The sequence below is a fragment of the Protomyctophum parallelum genome (assembly GCF_964188405.1).
Source record: "Protomyctophum parallelum genome assembly, chromosome: 12".
Classification (NCBI taxonomy): domain Eukaryota; kingdom Metazoa; phylum Chordata; class Actinopteri; order Myctophiformes; family Myctophidae; genus Protomyctophum; species Protomyctophum parallelum.
This window is the reverse complement of record NC_139712.1, coordinates 37379446-37399253: the sequence shown is the minus strand read 5'-3', so window position 1 is coordinate 37399253 and position 19808 is coordinate 37379446. Positions and strand designations below refer to the sequence as shown.

General features: G+C 43.5%; 1 protein-coding gene across 3 annotated transcripts; it reads right to left on the bottom strand.

Moving 5' to 3' along the window:
- Window positions 1-1295: 1295 nt before the first annotated feature.
- Window positions 1296-17928, bottom strand: hhatlb (hedgehog acyltransferase like, b). 3 transcript variants are annotated; one of them, XM_083777870.1, is made up of 12 exons: window positions 17707-17928; window positions 16153-16289; window positions 14212-14279; window positions 9258-9371; window positions 7327-7521; window positions 5974-6183; window positions 5237-5408; window positions 3847-3991; window positions 3688-3723; window positions 3377-3578; window positions 3112-3253; window positions 1296-2810 (listed from the first exon to the last, which is right to left on the bottom strand). In XM_083777870.1, the coding sequence occupies exons 2-12, from the start codon at window positions 16256-16258 to the stop codon at window positions 2557-2559; spliced, it is 1644 nt and encodes a 547-aa protein (XP_083633996.1). In that variant the 5' UTR covers window positions 16259-16289; window positions 17707-17928; the 3' UTR covers window positions 1296-2556. The 3 variants fall into 3 exon arrangements, with proteins under 3 accessions (XP_083633996.1, XP_083633995.1, XP_083633997.1); XM_083777869.1 differs by having other exon boundaries at window positions 17711-17928; XM_083777871.1 differs by having other exon boundaries at window positions 16153-16286; window positions 17711-17928.
- Between the last annotated feature and the right edge of the window lie 1880 nt (window positions 17929-19808).

Genomic DNA, 19808 nt, shown 5'->3' with positions numbered 1-19808 from the left:
CTGTGGCAGCAACCATTCTGGAACATGTGAAATGCAATACCCACTCTTTCACACTGGGCCACCTCCCACCCCCCACCCTGACCCACCCTGACAGCTGACACATTGCTTCATGGGAAATACGTCCTTCCTGAGTCATGTTAACTTCTTTACTAGACAGCTCAGACATGAGCTTGCCCCCTTGTGGCTTTTTCTTCAACTGAGTCATCATACCAACCTGTAAGCACAACATATATATTACGGGTAACACCGTCACATATCCTTTTTCTAAGCCTTACTAAAAGGACTGCATTCGATTCCTCCATGGACCAAATTGACCGTGTAACGTGTGGTTTTAGGCCGACTGTGGTGTAGAGGGCATCCTCTGTCGCTGCAACTACTGTTCAGCAGGGAGTGGAACTGGGAGGGATAGCATGTTCTTCTGCACGTGTCATGCCCTCCTGGTCAATTCCTCACTGTCGGGTGAAGAGAAGCAGCTGGCGACACCTTGTGTATTGGAGGAGACATGTGGTTGTCTACTCTCTCCCTAGACCAGTGTTTCCCAAACTGGCAGTTGGGGGTCCCCAGATGATTAGCTTAATTATGCAACATTGTTTTCTCACTCAACAGTAAACAAACCAACATACACTAGGCCTATAAGTGTATACTATAGTATACAATTATAGTATACACATAGTATACACTGTAAAGTCCATACAAATGTGTAGATACCCTGTATACTATACAGGGTATCTACACCTTTGTAAAGTTAGTTTAATTACTTTTAAGACCTTTTTAATGCCAAATTGTCAAATATTACATAAGAAATAGGCAAACATTGTGAAAATAGCCAATCTACAAGCTTGTAGTTTGGCTATTTTCATAATATTTATCTGTGAAACTAAATGTAATGCCTACAATTACTGTAGTGCTGGTCAGGGTGGGGGGGTCCCCAGTTCAAATATTCACCCTTTACCCGTCCTAGACCAACGGTAGGTTTGGCAGAGACAAGGACTAATACACATGGGGACTGGGGTGATATAATGACTAAATTGGGGTGGAAAAATAAAAGGTTTTTAGTAGTTAAAAAGGATATATAGACTATAATAAACTTAGATTACTTTCCAGACCCTACTAAACACCTTTATTTAAACACAAACACTATTCCAACTGGCATGCCTTGACATATCTCAGAGGACAGTGTTGGAAGTGTTTCCAGTGAGCATGCAATGAGCAGAAATACCCATGTCAAACAGACTTTAATGACAACACTCACTGACTGTTGTATTAATAGGGAGGGGGAAAAAGAAGAAAAAAAACACTGTCTCAACTATGCTTTTATACATTATGATTGCACACAAACATATGCACACATAAATGTACATACACTAACTTTTACTCTATATACTATTCTTGTATTGGAGCCAAATCCAATACCAAATGAGATGTAAATGAATAAATAAACATAGAGCCATAGCCACATTTATTTTCATTATTTGTAATGGCTGAGAACGTGATAACAGAAGTTTGCATATGTCTGTAATTTTGTATAGCTGACAGTTTAAGAATAATGTTTACATAATATAAAACCAGGAAGAAAAATGTCAAGGCAGTTGAAGGCACATCAACAGTCCAGTTCACTTTAGTGCCTATGGTATGTTACAACAAATAGGACTGTATTTTCTTCATAAACCATTTTTTATATTTGTGTCTTTACAGTTGTTTGGCTTGTTTGTAGGACGTTAAGGCACTTAACAGCAGAATCAGTCTCCATTTAAAACATTAAAATTTAAATTGGCAATAATAATACATATCTGCAGACCGTGCTTGGCACTATGCAGTACAGTATGAATGCATTATCCTTCATTCTAGCACCTTAATGTAAACAGATCTCTCCGATTATACATTCCACACATTCAAATCTTGGCTGTTGCTGCTTTGTTATCTGTGTGATATAACCAAGAAGACCAGTGGTGGATGGTGACAAAGTGCATTTTTAGAGTAGGACTATCTGTACTTGAGTATTTGTATTTTTGGATACTTAACTTACACTCCACTAGTAATGTAAATGTAGTACAATTACGTTTGACCCCACTACTTTAACTGTACATGAACTCCCTCACTTCCTTCAAAACCACACTCAAAACACATCTCTTCAGCATAGCCTTTCTCAGTTGAGGTCTAGTCAGGCTGTCTCCCCAACCCTTGTTCAACTTTTTATCGTTTTAAATGTAGTACTTTTTGTTTTCGTTTAACTTTAGTTAAAGTTGGTTCCTTCCTTTGAGCTAGGAAAAAAGTACATATTTGTAAAAAATAGACGATCCACAAGCTCACATTTGTTTTTTTAAGTTCTGGAAAATCCTTTGGCATATTTTTAAAAGCATGTACCTCAGTACTTTAACTCAAGTAAAAACGTTCAAATTTGACTGAGCAACTTTCACTTGTAGTAATATTTGACCAGGAGTATTTGACTCAAGTACCGGAGTTGAGCTAAGCACTTTATCCACCACTGCTGAACGGGGCATTTTGGGGTTTTGTTGTGTTGAGCAGGAGGTGTAGACTACGCTGTTCATCCATTCTCTACTCGGCCTTCTCCTTGCTGGGGTCTACGACGGGCTGAACAGCAGCGGCTGTAGGTGGTGCGGTGGTGGTGGTAGTGGTGACGGTGGCAGTGGTGACGGTGGCAGGAGCAGTGGCAGGGGGTGGGACTACTGGGGCGGGTGGAGGGATGGGATCAGGGTCGTCAATCAGGGCCTGGCTCCTCTCCATCTCCTTTATCACTTGGATCAAGCAGTAGGTCACAAACATGACCACGATGGTGGTTATGGGGAAGCCTGTAAAAGAAACAAATCAAAATGAGAATCACAAACAAGTCAGTAGTCACTACTTAAGCTCTACTTTACAAAGTAGGCGGGGGGAAAGTGGGGGGAAAGACTGATTAGGTGCATTCAATCCCAGAGGATATATGTAGACTTTACGGTGCGTAGGCCGTACAAGGAATACAAGTATAGGCCTGCCCTACACTTATCAGTGTCAGTTGCCAATACCATCCTGAACATTCACATTTTCAGTATTAGCTTGCCACAATTCCCAGGAAATTTCAAATAATTGACTCAAATAAAAAATTACATTTACCTTTAATAAACAGTCTCTTGGTTACCAACCACGCAAAGTCCAAACTGTTCAAAGCCAGAACGTTGTACAAAACAATTGTCCAGAAGTTGAAGGTGTTGAAGACAGCTCTGATTCTGCGAGACATTCCCTCTGACATCGCCACCTGCAAAGACATTTAAGAAGCTTTTAGTGTTTTAAATAAAAATATAACGATTATTATTATTATTATTACCCACAGTTTTCGAAGTGGGGGCCGTGCCAGGAACCCCTAGCTGACTCAACCTACCTCGCATGAAGCAAAGGGCTCCATGGAGAACAGCGTGGCAGTCCACAGCTCAAAGTTGAGGCCTAAGCAATTAAAGAAGGCCCAGATCAGCACCACCTGGCAGGGTCCCAGCCATAGGATGGTGATGCCATAGGTGCACAGTGTAGCCACCAGCTCATCCAGCACATTCTGATGCTTTCCTCCCAGGTGATCATACACATACCTGTGCATATAAACCAGAATGAGTCTCTGCTCCCTCCGATTTCGCTTTAGTACAATACAATTAAATAGATCTGAATGTATCGCAGTTTAGCGGTTGTTAGGATACTCACTTGCACAGCCACTCATTAATTCCTCTGTCAAAATGACTACAAGGGAGATGAAGTAAAGAACAGCTTTAGCATTTCAGACTATAAGACTATTATAGAGGCCCATACATTAGACGGTTCTGAAATAAACTAGTCAGATCCTGATGTGTAAACATTACTCACGTTTCAGAAAACACATAGAGCATGGTGATACATTTTGGGGGCTTCGGTGGGTCCAAATGATCCAGTCTGGATATTGTGTTGATGACTCCAAACATGACGGCTGCCTTCACCCAGTCGTACACCAGGTTAGAGTACGCAAGTCCCACTGAAACAGAACCACACCGCAGGTTAGAATACGCAAGTCCCACTGAAACAGAACCACACCGCACGCAGGTTAGAATACGCAAGTCCCACTGAAACAGAACCACACCGCACGCAGGTTAGAATACGCAAGTCCCACTGAAACAGAACCACACCGCACGCAGGTTAGAATACGCAAGTCCCACTGAAACAGAACCACACCGCAGGTTAGAATACGCAAGTCCCACTGAAACAGAACCACACCGCAGGTTAGAATACGCAAGTCCCACTGAAACAGAACCACACCGCAGGTTAGAATACGCAAGTCCCACTGAAACAGAACCACACCGCAGGTTAGAATACGCAAGTGACAAGTCCCACTGAAACACAACCACACCGCAGGTTAGAATGCGCAAGTCCCACTGAAACAGAACCACAACACAGGTTAGAATACGCAAGAGTCCCAATGAAACAGAACCACAACACAGGTTACAGTACGCAAGTCCCAATGAAACAGAACCACACCGCAGGTTAGAATACGCAAGTCCCAATGAAACAGAACCACAACGCAGGTTACAGTACGCAAGTCCCAATGAAACAGAACCACACCGCAGGTTAGAATACGTAAGTCCCAATGAAACAGAACCACACCGCAGGTTACAGTACGCAAGTCCCAATGAAACAGAACCACACCGCAGGTTACAGTACGCAAGTCCCAATGAAACACAACCACACCAGGTTACAGTACGCAAGTCCCACTGAAACACAACCACACCAGGTTAGAGTATAAAGTCCCACTGACGGACCAGCATTAATTGACTCTTAATTGAATCCATAATGATAGCTAAGAGGTATACGCATGAATGAAGTGAGTGGCAAAGTGAGTTGCAAAGCGAATTTAACGTAGTTTATCGTTGTTTAATACAATCAGGTAGGACTTTTATGGGCTGTTAAGGCCAGAAAGTCGTTTTTTGACACTCAGTAGGTGTTCCCGCATTAACTTCCGGGTATGATGATGATGTCACACGCATACCCTCTATTCAAATGCCTGGATATAACCGCTTTCCTATGCCAAAATAAAGTCAGGAAATCCACTAACTGATTTGAAGTGAATCCAGATCTACATGAACGTTTTATATTGCTACTTATGTATATTACCACTAATCATGATTCCAATTAACAATCATGATGGCCAGCTGGCAAACACACCATCTACATGCCACAGCATCGGAATGGAGAGCAGGAATAGCAGGAACCGGCTCACACAGACCTAGAGCCCAGTCCGAGAGGTGCTTGAGGAGCTTCATGTCGCTGGGGATGGTCAGAATGTACATGAAGTGGAAGAGGGTGTCCACCACAAGGATGGCGCCCAGGTGGACCAGGCCCTGGAGACTGATGTTCCACATCTCACCCTCCTTCCTCGTCAAGTTGGACTGGTTGACCTGCAAGGGGCAGCAGCAGACACATGGTGAATTGGTTACCTCTGTTCATCGCCAGCTGTGAGTAGAACTGTCCATGTTTGTACTGTTGTAGTGTATAGACCGATTCACAGAGGGTTTCCTGGGGCTGGGTGCGGCCATTACTGAGGTGTAAAATTAAGCACAGCAGCACTGATTAGCTACACCTGGCCTACGGAGCACCTGCTCCATGGATTACACCTCAGTAATGGCCGCGCCCAGGGCACCCCTCTGTGAATCGGTCTATAGGCCAGGGGTCTTCTGTTTTTCAGACCAAGGACGTAGGGATTAGGGAACCCCATACATATAGAATTGTGTTGCATATTTAAATTATGATTATTCCTATTCTTTTTGAGAAAGCCTTCCATGTATCTTGATCATAGGCTTTCAAAGCTAGTTCACCTTACTGTAGATTTTGAGATATTTGATACTGTCTGAAAGTGTTTGATTTGGGACTCGGCATACATACATACATACATACAGTACTGGTCAGTCAACACAGTCAAAGATCCCTGCTTAATACATAGTATGTAACTGTGCTGTACTGTACCTGCACATAGAATTTATCAAAGGTCATGATGGGGCCAAAGTAGAAGAAGGGCAGGTAGAAGTTGTACTTCAGCAACTCCAGGAAGCTGTAGTTTCCATCTGTCCTCTCACAGTTCTCCAGAGCAAAGCTCATACAGCGCATGATGGTGAACCCACAACCTCCATAGAACAGAACATGACGAAGATCAAAGTCCCCTTCCACAAATCCACTCTAAATGTCGCAGAGAAGGAAGCACATGTGGCAGAGAGGAACGTTAACGGCGTGCACTGTTTTGTTTTGTGAAACATCATTAGGATTAAATCTGCTTAAGGAATTTTAAATAATGATCTATTTAAGTCAGAGTATCAAAACAATTACGTCTTGTGGCCACATGGGGGCGGCAACATACACAAAGAGTGGAAAAGAGTGTAAGCTAGATCTTTAAAATAAAGCTCTATTCCCATAGTGCTAGTGTTTGTTCCCTAATGGGTATCTCTGTCTCCCAATCAGTGATGACTCCTACAGGATAAAACAAGTGAATGTGTATATGTATATATATATCTCAAAACGACAACAAAGCGAGCAGACAACATCGGAACTGGAACACTATAAAATAGAAGTTGATAAATGGGTACTCTCTTGATTCTCCTGATACAATACAATACAATTGCATTGTATTGTATTGTATCTTAGTATCAATATGTATTACTGATGAATTGAGTACAATGGACCACAATAGAAACAAGCCCCTTGGGGCTTTTTGTGTTCTCCTTTTAGCATAACCCTATTCAATCAATCTATAAATCAAAACATTTGATGTAATACATGAAAATGTGTCTGTTTATTAAAGAGCTGGAGAGACAGAGATACTCATTACTGAAGAAACATTCTTCTATACTATCAGAACATAGAGCTTTAAGTTTTTAACCAAAGAAATATCATTTACAGCACCTTTATCTAGCCTACTACTTTTGTGAAAACATTATCAAAGGAAACTTTGAACACAAGGCACAAGCACCACATAATATTGTAACTTTACAAAGAACATACAGGGCACAACTCGGCTACATTTGCTACTTTTGCACTACATTTCACTTAACATTCTCCAATGGTAGCACCGCAGTAAAAGCAATGATTCTTAACCCATTTTGGGCAGGAACTCCTTTTGGTGTTTTAAACATTGTTATAATTTAGCTATTGAAAAATAGCAGATCTACAAGCTCATAGCGCGCCACCGAGTGGCACTCTACGAGCTTGTAGGTCTGCTATTTTTGAAAAATCGTGAAAATATTTATTTCAGAAAACTGGAGGATTTAGAAGAACTTTTTTAAATTTCGAGGTCAGGCCTTTTTCCATACGTGGCTCATAGCTTACCTGCCAGGACACAAAGGGCTCACACCTGAAGGTAGCGAGGGTGACGAGGCCGGTGACGAAGCACAGCCAGCGGAGCTTGACCAGAGAGATGCTGTAGAGCAGGATGCAGTGAGACAGGAGCAGTGACACGTAGGTCCAGCCCATGCTGGTCCACACGGCCAGCAGCCCATACGTCATGTACACGAGGGACCTGTGCTGTGGTACAGACAACATCCAGAAGGATTAACAAAGCCTTTGCTTATCTACTTTATACTTAGATGTACTATACAACAATGTCAGCTGCTGGGGGGCACGGTGGTTGCACAGTCGGTAATGGTGTCGCCTCACAGCTAGAAGGTCCTGGGTTCGATTCCCGCTGGTGACGCTGTGGGCACTGGGGGTGTGTTCCCTCCTCCACGTCATCGGTGCCCATACCCGAGGCGGGGTTGGTGAAAGGGCCTTTCTGTGTGGAGTTTGCATGTTCTCCCCATGTCCCCTACGGTAGGTACCCTCACAAAAAACATGCAGTAATCCTGGTCTCTAAACTACCTCCCCCTGGCCAGTCGGGGTGCCTGATGGAGGGGAAAGGAACTGGTCGGAATAACGTGTTCCTTCCACGAGCTATGTCCGGCTGGGGAAACTCCCCCGTCAGGTGAAAAGAAGCAGCTTGGACTCCTCATGCATAGAAGGAAGCATGAGGTCAGTCCGCTGTCCCCCCAGGTTGGCAGAGGAAGTGTAGCGCCCAGGATTACATTAGATAATTGAAATTGGGTGAAAACCGTGGGATACAAAATGAAAACTAAAAAACTATGTCAGCTGCCATAACAGATTTTGGACTGGCAACATGGTCGCTGGCTCGCTGCATGCAGCCTAAAGGAAAGTGATACCTACTGTAAGTATTAAAAAAGCCACAATCGGACTATGGACTGGTTTCCACCTGTCAGCCATCAGACTGTTAAACAAGTGCTGAGCCCTGTCACCATGTCGGTCTTGATGACACAGCTCAGCACACAGGCATTATCATCACTTAAGGGATATAACTATAAATAGAATACCAAACAGTCACCCAAAACGCAGTCGCCTCATATTCCTATGATTACATTTTGTAACTGCAAATTGTTGGAGCAGAACAGTTGGCCCACTCTTTTACTGTATGTGACAATAAACGTCATAATCAGTCATTATTAGCTTCCACTATGTGGAGATTAATGGCAGCCTGAGATATACTAATGCTCATACACTCTGGCACTAAGGATTGTATCAGTATACTGCACACAGTTCACAAGTTTCACAACCTATAGCCGCTATTCTAACATAAGCATTAAGCATGAGATATACTTAGTTGCACATGGGTGTTAAGTACTGAAAATAGCCAATCTACAAGATCTCACACGAAGCACTATGAGCTTGTAGATCTGAAGTTTTCAGAGCCCATGCTGACATGCCAAATGGTACCATGATACTGCAAAACCTGGTCCCTTTCATGATTTACTTTAACTAATGATATAAAAAGCTACTGTGGTCGGGGCAACAATACATTAGTGGCATATGGCTTCAATTGTCATACAGTATAAATACAGTAACACCCTGTAGTATCTTTCCACAAGAGGCAAGTCATCCAGTTGCATGGCAACTTTTCATCAATGGTTTTGATTTAATGGTGATTTAAACGTGACACTGTATTAATAATACAAAAGTAAGCAAACGTTAACTTGTTTGACACCGACTGCGTAGATTTTCTTTTGGCATTTTATCATGAACATTAGTGAGGACCAATTATATGAAGATAGGTTGAAAAGTGTTGAAGTGGTCCTTTAATATGAATAGACCAAAGTTCCAATTGCCATTATACTAGCATATAAATAAATGCAACCTTAGACATTTTAACCATCAAAATCAATCATCCAATGAGCCAATCAATGATTTAATCAATCAATCAGCTGTGCACGCACCTGTGGAGCTAGCATAGAGCAGATCTTGCCAAACAGCACATGTCCTGAGAGAGCAAACAGGATGTGGTCACGGAACGTGGAGAACCACATCACCCACTCAAAATCAGCTGTATCCTGCAGAACAAAGTGCACACAGTCACAGTAAGTAGACAGATTTGTTTATCAATTAACTTTATGGTTACAACACTTTCTTTCAGTTGAAAATATGACATTTATGTTGACTAACATGCATTCATTGATTGAATACTTTACTAACGGTTTGCACATAGTACAGTGGTACAATTTTAAAATGGAGCTAAAAGATAAAACAAAAAGGCCTAAGGGTTTGTATAAATTGTGATCCTGTGTATTCAATTAATTGAGATCTTTGAAGACATACAATAATATACAAGACATCATCAGCACTAGTAACAATAACATGTACTGTATATAGGCCTACAGTGGGGAGGAGGGGGGTTACTAGGAATTTACTAGGAGTCTAGGACCAGTTACAAAGTCACACTTTGACTGTTTGTAGGGCATTCCACATTTTGGTACAAACCATAGCAATGGAAGGAATTTAACCCCATGTTTGGTTGAACGAGATAAGTGGAGCTTTCTGTAGTGTTGTGCGTGTGTGTCTTTTATTTTACTTTGAAGTAGTTTGACAGGTACATGGGTGTCCGTGTCTTGAGATCTTGAAGACCAGGCCCATTGCATTATGAGTCTAGCTGTTCTGATTCCAAAATTGCAAGTTGCTGTACTCGGGGGAGAGTGTACCTAGTAGTTGAGTCACAGACTAAGGTTCTGTGACCATCCTCTGGCAAGGATGGTTTGATGATTGATTTGACCTCTATGGACCCTTTATAAAAGATTTAGCTCCCAGGTCCCTCGCAAAAATCCCGGCATTTTTTGCTAGAGGGCCAAATTCAAAATGGCGTCCGGCGCCATAGCCAAAAATGAACTTTTGATCTAGATGACCTAGAATCATGTATGAAGACACTTTCCATACAAGTCAAGCATGAGGATTCCAAATTTGACACAATTTTAATCATAAGACCTCGTTTTGGCCCCGGAATTCAAGATGGCTGCCATCCAGTGGAGTGAAAACATTACTTTTGAATAGGAAAGCAATCTATTTGGGGGTTGTAATTTTTACAGACACATAATACATGTGTCAGATAGCATTCTGTCACTGGTTTCTGAATCATCAGATTCAGGTGACTCCACCCTCCTCCTCTGTGCATCCTCCTCATCCTCATCCTCCACCTCCTCACTCCCTCGTCATCTTCAACTGGTAGGTGTGTTGGGAGAGCAGGCCGCAGGTGGCAGACAGGACGACGGCGACCACCCACCAACTCTCAATCTGTCTGAGTGGTGCTTCAGTGTGGGGTGGAGCACTAGATACACCAAGTAGTTGGTGTGGAGGCAGTGTTGGTGTAGGCTATCTCCATCTGGAGTGAGACAGATTCATTATTTTTTTCTTCATTCTCTACTAATTGGCAGCACAGGCTTCTTGTCTCCATAGATTACCTGTCCCTTATATGCAAATAACTATTGTTCTACCTCCTTCTCAAGGTCAAGGCTATCTCCACACCGTGAGAGCTGCTGCTGTGCCACAGAGATTTTTACCACCTTGTCATGATTTTCCTTTGCCATAGAAGCCTGAGTTGGCATCACAGCCTGCATAAACAGTGAAGAGGATGGTGTCAGCGTCAGACTGCTCAATGCTGTAGTCTTCCATCGGTTGTTGTGTTGACAAGTTGATGCAATGTGGGCCAACAGCATAGAGTTGACAATCGCTGCATTCACATCAGAGCATGTGAGCGGAGCGAGGGGATTTTGACGTGAGCGTGGAGTGGGTTTTTAAATGGGTCAGATTGACTTCCGGAGCGAGAACTGTCCTCCGCTCCGAGCCGCTCAGTGCACACGGCACGGCACTGTGCAAGCTTGGCTAGCAGTTTACATCAATCATTGTCTCTCAAGCAGGCCCGGCACCACGGGGGGGTAAAGGGGATGTTTGCACCCTTAAATCAACCTCTTTGCCTTTGTGCCCCCTCAAAAATCTCAATTGCCCTCAGTCATTTCATCCTGGCGCCGGGCCTGCTCTCAGACTCAAGCCCAGCCCCATACGTGTAATCTGCTTCACGGACTGTCCATGAGAATAGACATACAAATCACCAATGCACCGCTCATGGCGTGTCGACAGTTTACATATCTGTTCTTTTGGATTTGGACACATGACGATGGGCTACAACAGAGCATGTGAGCGCGAGCAGAGCGAGGAGCGGAGCGGGTGGATTTTGAAGTGAGCGCGGAGCGAGCGTAGAGCGGCGTGGGGGGAGATGAACGTGAGCGCGGAGCGAGCGTAACAAAAGCCGTCGAGAGCGGAATTATCGGCCGCTCCGCTCCGCTCACATGCTCATTCACATTCATTTTTGCAACCACTCATTGTTACTGACACTACACAGTAGTGTTTTGAATGCTTTGGCAGAGGGGAAGGTGTCATTCAATTTCATGTACGTGTTGTTAACATGTGCCTTACACTTACACACAGGTCTCGCTCATCATCTTTAGTTGAGTATGCTGCATTGTATGGGTCATTCAAACATGATACGGTGAGCATCACAAGGATGATGGATTACACCTTGTGGACATAGTCCAACCACTTGAATGGGTTGCCTTCTTGATCTCGATCTTCCGCTGATGGAGTTGCCATCCTCCAGATCATGCCCATCCTGGGCACTTTCCGTGTGCTTCCTCTTGGCTTCTTTTCGGGTGGCAAGAGTGTTGTGTTCCGCTCTTATGCGGGCCAAATTGTTAACATTTCTGGAGTGCACCAGCAGCTGCTTTTCATTTTAGAGGATGGAGAGCCAGCCTGACTTAATTTTGCTGCCTTGTTCATTGTACATTCAATCTACATGTCCTAGGCCATATTTGAATAATGGTTACCTGTGATGGACTGAGTGAAATTAGTATGAAGGAAGGCAACCTGTTCAGCAGGAAGAGCTGTCAACATCATCAGAAGTCAGGCAGACACCTCCCATACTTATTGTTGTTGTATGTTACCATCCATGGCTGCATAGCACGCAGAGAGCTGACATACTCTTCCCAGTTGCAGATTTGGACTGCATGCACATTCTGCATTAGCTGTCATGAACAGGAAGTGCCTCCAGTAGTCTGCCATCTCACTGACCTAATTATCTAATTGGGAGAAAAGGTTTCTGATGAGATTCTTGAGATCTGCATCATCCACCAGTGCTGCATGAGCAGCAGCAAGGGCTTCCTGGAAGACTTGTATTCCTCAGAATATCAAGATTCTCTCATCTCCTCTGTTAGGTTGGATATCAGCCTCTCCTTGGCCAGCTGACTCATAAGTGCCTCATACAGTACATCAGCCTCAAGCAACGCAGCCCCTCTTATAATTCTTGCCTTTCAGCACACAATCAACAGATCCCTCAGCAATGACTCCTCCCGCGACAAGGATATCTCCTAGCTCACTCCCCTTGTCAGAAGCAGTGAGTGCATTCTACGGCAATGAGACGCGGCGCTGCCGGGGGGAGGGCTGACAGCTGCCGGGGGTAGGTGGATGGATTATGACAGCTCCGTTCTGCTGCACTGTCGGTACATTCGGCAGCCGTGCTCCAGACGCCGCAACTGCCGGTAAACTGCTGGTAACAGCCGTGGCATCTGCCGGGGAAACTGGGATTGTCGGACTGATGCCGCAGAGAAACACTGTCGCCTGCCGTGGGTGTTCCGCGGCTGATGCCATGCGTTGCGTCATGCTTGTGGTTAGGGTTAGATTTAGGGTTTGGGGTAGAGTGTCGGACTGATGCCGCCAAGAAACACTACTGTACCTCCTGCCGCGGGTGTTCCACCGCTAATGCCGCTGCCAGAAAATGCACTCGCTCTCTCCCCCTTGTAGCGCTTGTTGATGGCACTCATCACACACACTGTGTATGGTAAGGACCAAGAAAGGACAAGATGTCATGGTACTTGTCTGGGTTCTCTGCCTTGATCAGAGTGATGAGGACACAGAATGATCTCCCCGTAAAAACGCAAAGAGCATGCGTTTTGTGATACCTGCAACAGGGCCAGTTGAAGAGGACGAGGAAGTTGAGAGTGAGGAGGAGGATGAGGAGGTGGAGGAGGAGGATGATGCACAGAGGAGGGTGGAGTCATCTGAATCTGATGATTCAGAAACCAGTGACACAGAATGCTCTGACACATGTGTTTTGTGTCTGTAAGAATTACAGCCTAGATTGCTTTCCTATTCAAAAGTAATGTTTTCACTGTACTGGATGGCGGCCATCTTGAATTCCGGGGCCAAAAAGAGGTCTTATGATTAAAATTGTGTCAGATTTGGAATCCTCATGCTTGACTTGTATGGAAAAGTGTCTTCATACATGATTCTAGGTCATCTAGATCAAAAGTTCATTCTTGGCTAAGGCGCCGGACGCCATTTTGAATTTGGCCCTCTAGCAAAAAATGCCGGGATTTTTGCGAGGGACCTGGGGGCTAAATATTTTATAAAGGGTCCATAGAGGTCAAATCAATCATCAAACCATCCTTGCCAGAGGATGGTCACAAAACCTTAGTCTGTGACTCAACTATAGCTGTGCCTAGCTCTGCCTAGCTCTGGTCCATGAAGCTGAACCAGAGCTACCCTCCCTGTGCCATCCCTTCTTAGCACAATGAGCAGGGGTGAGGTACTGTACATGAGTTCTAGGTGTAGGCCAAATATAGTAACCTGACCAGTTTGTTTCTGACAGGGTCTTGCAATAGTAGTCTTAATTGACCCAAATGATAGCTACTGAATAAACACTTTGAGAGAGAGGGGGAGGAAAAAAAGGAAAGCTAATTATTTTCACCACCTGACATTTGAGTGTCAGCTCAGGTGTTTTGGTCCAGCACCTTGTAATTTTGATGGGTGTGCTGTGCGACTGTGCGTTTATTTAAGCTGTAGACACCTTACCATTTTCCTCCCAAAGTAGTACCATCCTGGCTTCACGCTGGATTTGAAAGTCTTTCTGTTTACATTGGCTGGAAGAAGATCAAAAAGGACAAAAGTCACAGAAAACTGTGAAATCAAGATCCAAAGAGATGCCATGTGGCTATATTGTCAAACAAGCAGCACCTTTTGACACACAGTACGATACTACAGTTCCATTACAACCACCGTGAACCACAAAATAAATAACATGTTTTTTATCACACCACGTCTTTATTGTCTCCACCAGCCGAAGGCATGGGGGAGAGTATGTTTTGCACTCCGTCCGTCCGTGTGTCCGTCCGTCCGTGTGTCCGTCCGTCCGTCCGTCCGTGAGCAGCTAATCTCGGCCACCGTTAACCCGGTCGATGCCAAATTTTGCACACACACTCCCTGGATGCCAACCATGAACCTCTGCCCCAAACTTTCCAGAACGGCCTGTTATAGCGCCACCAGGAGGCCGCTTTGTACAAGTTTTTGCACAGTACACCTACAGATTTTGTCCAAACATCACGCAAATTGGTACACAGTCTCTCTAGAGCCATTCAACCAAACCGGTCTTTCAGATTTCTCAGACTCCATCCTGATTGGTTAAGATTGGCTTCCAAAATTCACAGGAGTGCTCAGTTTCAAACAAAATGCTGCAAATCATGAACACATCGCGTGATTTCCGTGAAATTGTGCACCCACATTCCCACTAGGCCGAGGACGAAATGCCACATGAACAATTTCAACTCAGCCTCAAGGTGGTGCTATAACTGGCCCAAAAGTGTTTTTACCTCTAACTGCACAGATCTGTGGATAACTTTGTATGCCAACTCCCTAGAGGCCAAGGAAAAACCTTTGCCTGGAATTTTTCACATCTGCTCTTTATAGCGCCACCAGGAGGCCGACATATGTAAAACACATTTTCTATTATTACTCCTTCAGATTTTATCCAAATTTCACGCAAATCGGTACACATGATCTCCATAGTCATGTGATCAAGAAAGGTTTGTTTGATTTCTCATATTCCATCCTGATTGGCCACGATTGGCTCCTACAGTTTTCAGGAGTAGCAAATGGCCACAACTCCTCAACGCAGCGTCCGATTGCGATGAAACTGTGCACGCATATTCCCACTAGGCTGAGGAAGAATCCTGGTGGAGACCTGTGCCGATTGGCACTTTATCTAGTTTCCCTTTTGATGTCCTTGGAAACGGACATGGATGCTTCAGTTCACTGGTGACATAATCACTGCAATAACTGCAGGGCCATACAATGCTATTTTCCTCTTATTGCAGACACCTGATCTCTTGACTTCTGCATGGCCTGCATAGCTACTACTTTTGGCCCTCGCCACTGAAATGCCCCCCCCCCACACACACACACCCCTGTTATTTTCCTGACACAATACACTGCAGCGGTCTGTTGTAACGCACTCTTAAGGCAACACCATCTGTCCCTGTGGGTACCTTACACGTCTATGGTGGTACTGGGTACATACTGTATATATTATACTGTATGTGTATTACTGTATGTGTATGTCTACCTACTACTACTGCTGCTTTAGGCAACTACATCAGAATAACATTTAACCGTTACTGTTAAGAGTAAAACAATGGATTGATGCATCAGGCTCCTGCAATATAAATGCTTGACAGTGTTTATATGCAGTCTAACTTGGACCTGATTAAAACCTATACTTTTATCGGAGGTGTGTGTGTGTGTGTGTGTGTGTGTGTGTGTGTGTGTGTGTGTGTGTGTGTGTGTGTGTGTGTGTGTGTGTGTGTGTGTGTGTGTGTGTGTGTGTGTGTGTGTGTGTGTGTGTGTGTGTGTGTGTGTGTGTGTGTGTGTGTGCTGAGGTTAATCTACTATATTCAACAGAATATAAAATAACTATTGTCAATATGGTACAGTTGTTTCCCCAGTCGTCTCCATACTCACAGCCTGACACCTCAACGATCCAGCTCGTGGCCCAGAACATGGCCAAGCACAGCACAGTGTTGTAGAAATAGAGCTCATACTTGGGAAGTGCAGCTTTGATCCCCATGGTGGTGACACTGACGGCTCAGGAGCCCCTACTACACAGACAGCAAAATAATCACAAACCATTCTGGAAGAAGGTCTGTGCATTTCGACAAAATGTAGGATTTTGTATTCCATTAGGACAGTGGTTCTCAACTTGATCCTTTGATCCCCATGTGGTGACACAGAAACTGACAGCTCAGGAGTCCCTAGACTCCCGACTACACAGACAGCAAAATAATCACAAACCAGCCTGGAAGGTCTGTGTGTTTGTGCATTTAGCATCTGTAGCCAAAAAGTAGTCATTTATAGTCCATTAGAACACGTGGTTCTCTACTTCAAATATGGTTATTTGGGAGGGTCACGGCCTGAAAAGGTTGAGAACCACTGCATTTAGGACTACTATATACTGCACTACATACATGTCTAGACAGTGATGGTGAGCTGAGATGGGAGACTTATTTTATCGCATCTTATCTTTGTATCTGCGCATGATCACTATAAAACCCCTGTGGGTCACACTTACTAAAAGAAAATAAAGGATTCTAACTATCTGCATACTGCAGGTCAGATAATTCGTCCCAATCCAATGGCCTAGTAAAATGTCATAAGACATGTCAATGTATCCAAATATAGACTTATCTATGTATGTGCATCATTTAAGCTTCAAATCATTGAGGGCAGTGTCATATGTCAACTAGGCTACTGTATGAATTCACAGGCCATAAACATTGTCTCCAGATAAACTTATCAACTAGTGTTTACCCAAATTACCCAATATATATCAAAGAAACCCTGTTGCATGATTTGAATATGAAGTCAAATCTGCAATAAAGGTATGGTAGTCATGTTCTCTTTTGGATCAGTATTTATTTCACATTACATTAAGCTTTCAAAGTTGAAGTTTAGAGTGTATCAAATGTATAAAACGGTAAAGCCATTATCATGGTTTATCTAGCTTTGTGATCCTGAGCTCTCAAGTGTTTAGCAAAGCAGTGTAGGGCAAATGTGCAACTTTCCACTGATTGGTATTCTGGGGCATTGAGGCATTTAAAGTGCAGCTGTCTGCTATTTTTAACTACTTATCACAATTGAATAAATGCATTTATTATTCCTGTTCCATGCCTTATGGATGAGAAAGAAACCATCTCGATAAACAAAATGTTGTCACATTTACCATATAGGCTACAAGACAATATTATATGCATCATCAATTAGCTATCTGGATATAAACTGACAATTAGCCTAGATGCTAGGTATATTGATGGTTATGATTAATTCGAAATTTAAAGTAGGTCTATTGATGGTGGTTATGATGAATTAGAAAAGTAAAAATAATTAAACATTATAGTAGCCTATAGTCGTTTCTTTCCTGCACAATGTCCAACTGAGACACAAGCTGTTGAAATACCATAGTCATGCATTTCATTTCAAGTTGTCCTCAGCAACACCTGTTTGTGATAGCCTACTTACTGACCTTGAGCGCGCAATGTGGTGAACCCAAAGAAGTTGTTCTGCAAAAAACAAATCTAATTCCCTTCAGAATAAAAAGATGAGTAATGGGTTATTCATGTGATAATAAATTAAAACGCCCCCAATAAAGCGTTCTAAAGGCAGAAATTGTGTGCCTCCACAAGCGGAGCTGGTGGGCGGTGTGGTGACTGGTGAGTCCCACTCACATGTCTCCCAGTGAGGGAGTTGCGAACGATTGAAGGTGAGCGCTCATGTATATTTATAGTAGGCTTCGCTACATGATGCAAGCTATACTTACTATTTGCTCTGAGGGGTGGAACACATAGCCTACTACAATAGACTGTTTTGTGTCAAACAATATGTTAGACCGATAGAGTGAAGTTACAGTTCAGTAGCGTATTACTATAGCAACAGCAAGTCTGTGTGCGCACGTGTTGCAGTCAGTGTATATAAATAAAGAGCTCATCTAAAATTGTTATGGATAGATCTGCTTCTGGCTCATGCATTGAGAAGTGGTAGGCTACACAGCTCGTTTTGTGAGAAATTATAACTTTTTATCCTATCGTGTAAAAATATATAAATAGAGAAAACCGTTATATAGGCCTATTCCTTTTTTTCTGATTCTGATATCGACGAGTGTCCGTACTCCGCGGTGAAATGTCCAAGTATTCTGCCACTCATGCATATCTGGCAATTTCTGGCAAAACGACAGTTCAAAGGAGGGAGCTGCACTTTTCTTTTCTTCTTTAGCTATTTTCAACATTGTTGACAGCTCTGTTTTGGGAGAGTAGCCTAGTAAGCCTATTGCATTGTTGAGCTTTGACCAAGTGCCCAGCATATGTCTGATGTCTCACATTCAAAGCAACCTCATCTGACTGGAGACAGTGGAGGTGCAGTGCAAGACTGCCAGTGCCCATGAGTGATACAAGCAGGAAAGTGCTCCTATCCTGGAGCATAGGTCTCCGCCAGGCCGGGTTGCGTACCCAGGTCCTGCAAACTTTGGAAGTTATGCTCATGCTGTGGAGTGTGGACCAATGGTCCACAACACACTGTCATAGTGATGTCTATTGATGGGCGTATATGATTATGTCTGAGTCCGAGTGATGTGGCCTGCATGGTCCCATGATCACAATTAAGGTATGGCACCCCCATATCTTGCAAGTCTGATCGAACCCTACAAACCCTCCCGCACCCTCAGATCAGCCAAAGCAGTGAAGCTGGAAGTACCTTCACTAAAAACGCCAGGACAACGCTTCCCATTGCAATCAGAACTGCAGACTCACTCCCAATCTTCTGCCGTAGTCTGAAAACCCACCTCTTCAGACTCCATCTTAGCCTGTAGCACTTGCCATAGCACTTGCCCTAGCCCTGACGACCTTACAGGCATATGCTAATAAGGCTCAACTTATCTAACCAGCCCAGTGGCCTTGTGGTTAGTGTCCGCCCTGAGACTGGGAGGTCGGGGTTCAATCCCCGGCCGGGTCATACCAAAGACTCAGCATCAAGGGTTAGATTGGGGGTAAGTCCCTGCGACATACTAGCGTCATGTCCAGGGGGTGTACTTGTACATCAAGCTGCCTCACGCTACAGAAACAGGAGATAGGCTACTTACTTACAATTGATCTAACTTAGATAGAATTTTATGTAGACATACTTAGCACTATATAGTATATACAGTATGCATAGTTTCAATATATAGATATTCCACTGTTAGGTTCTTAGCTTATGTATGATTCATGATGACGATTTATGTATATTACTATATTTATTGTTCTCGCTCTGGATTAGGAGCGTCTGCTAAATGCCAAAATTGTCCTGCCTATATGGGTGTATGGGGTTTGTTTATGGTTAAGTCGTACTGTATATTCATTATATGTTCACACGAAGAAATACGATAGCAACCATGAGGTACAGTAATTGTGCTTTTATAAGACCTATGGAATATTTGACCAATCAAAGACTGGAATAGGTGTGACAGTATTTTCAATTGTTACAAAAATAATAATTACCGTATAAGACAGTGTATTGGTCAATATAGGAAAACATTGCAATTTCTAGTATCACTAAACAGCTCTCAAAGATAAATACATATAAACAGTATA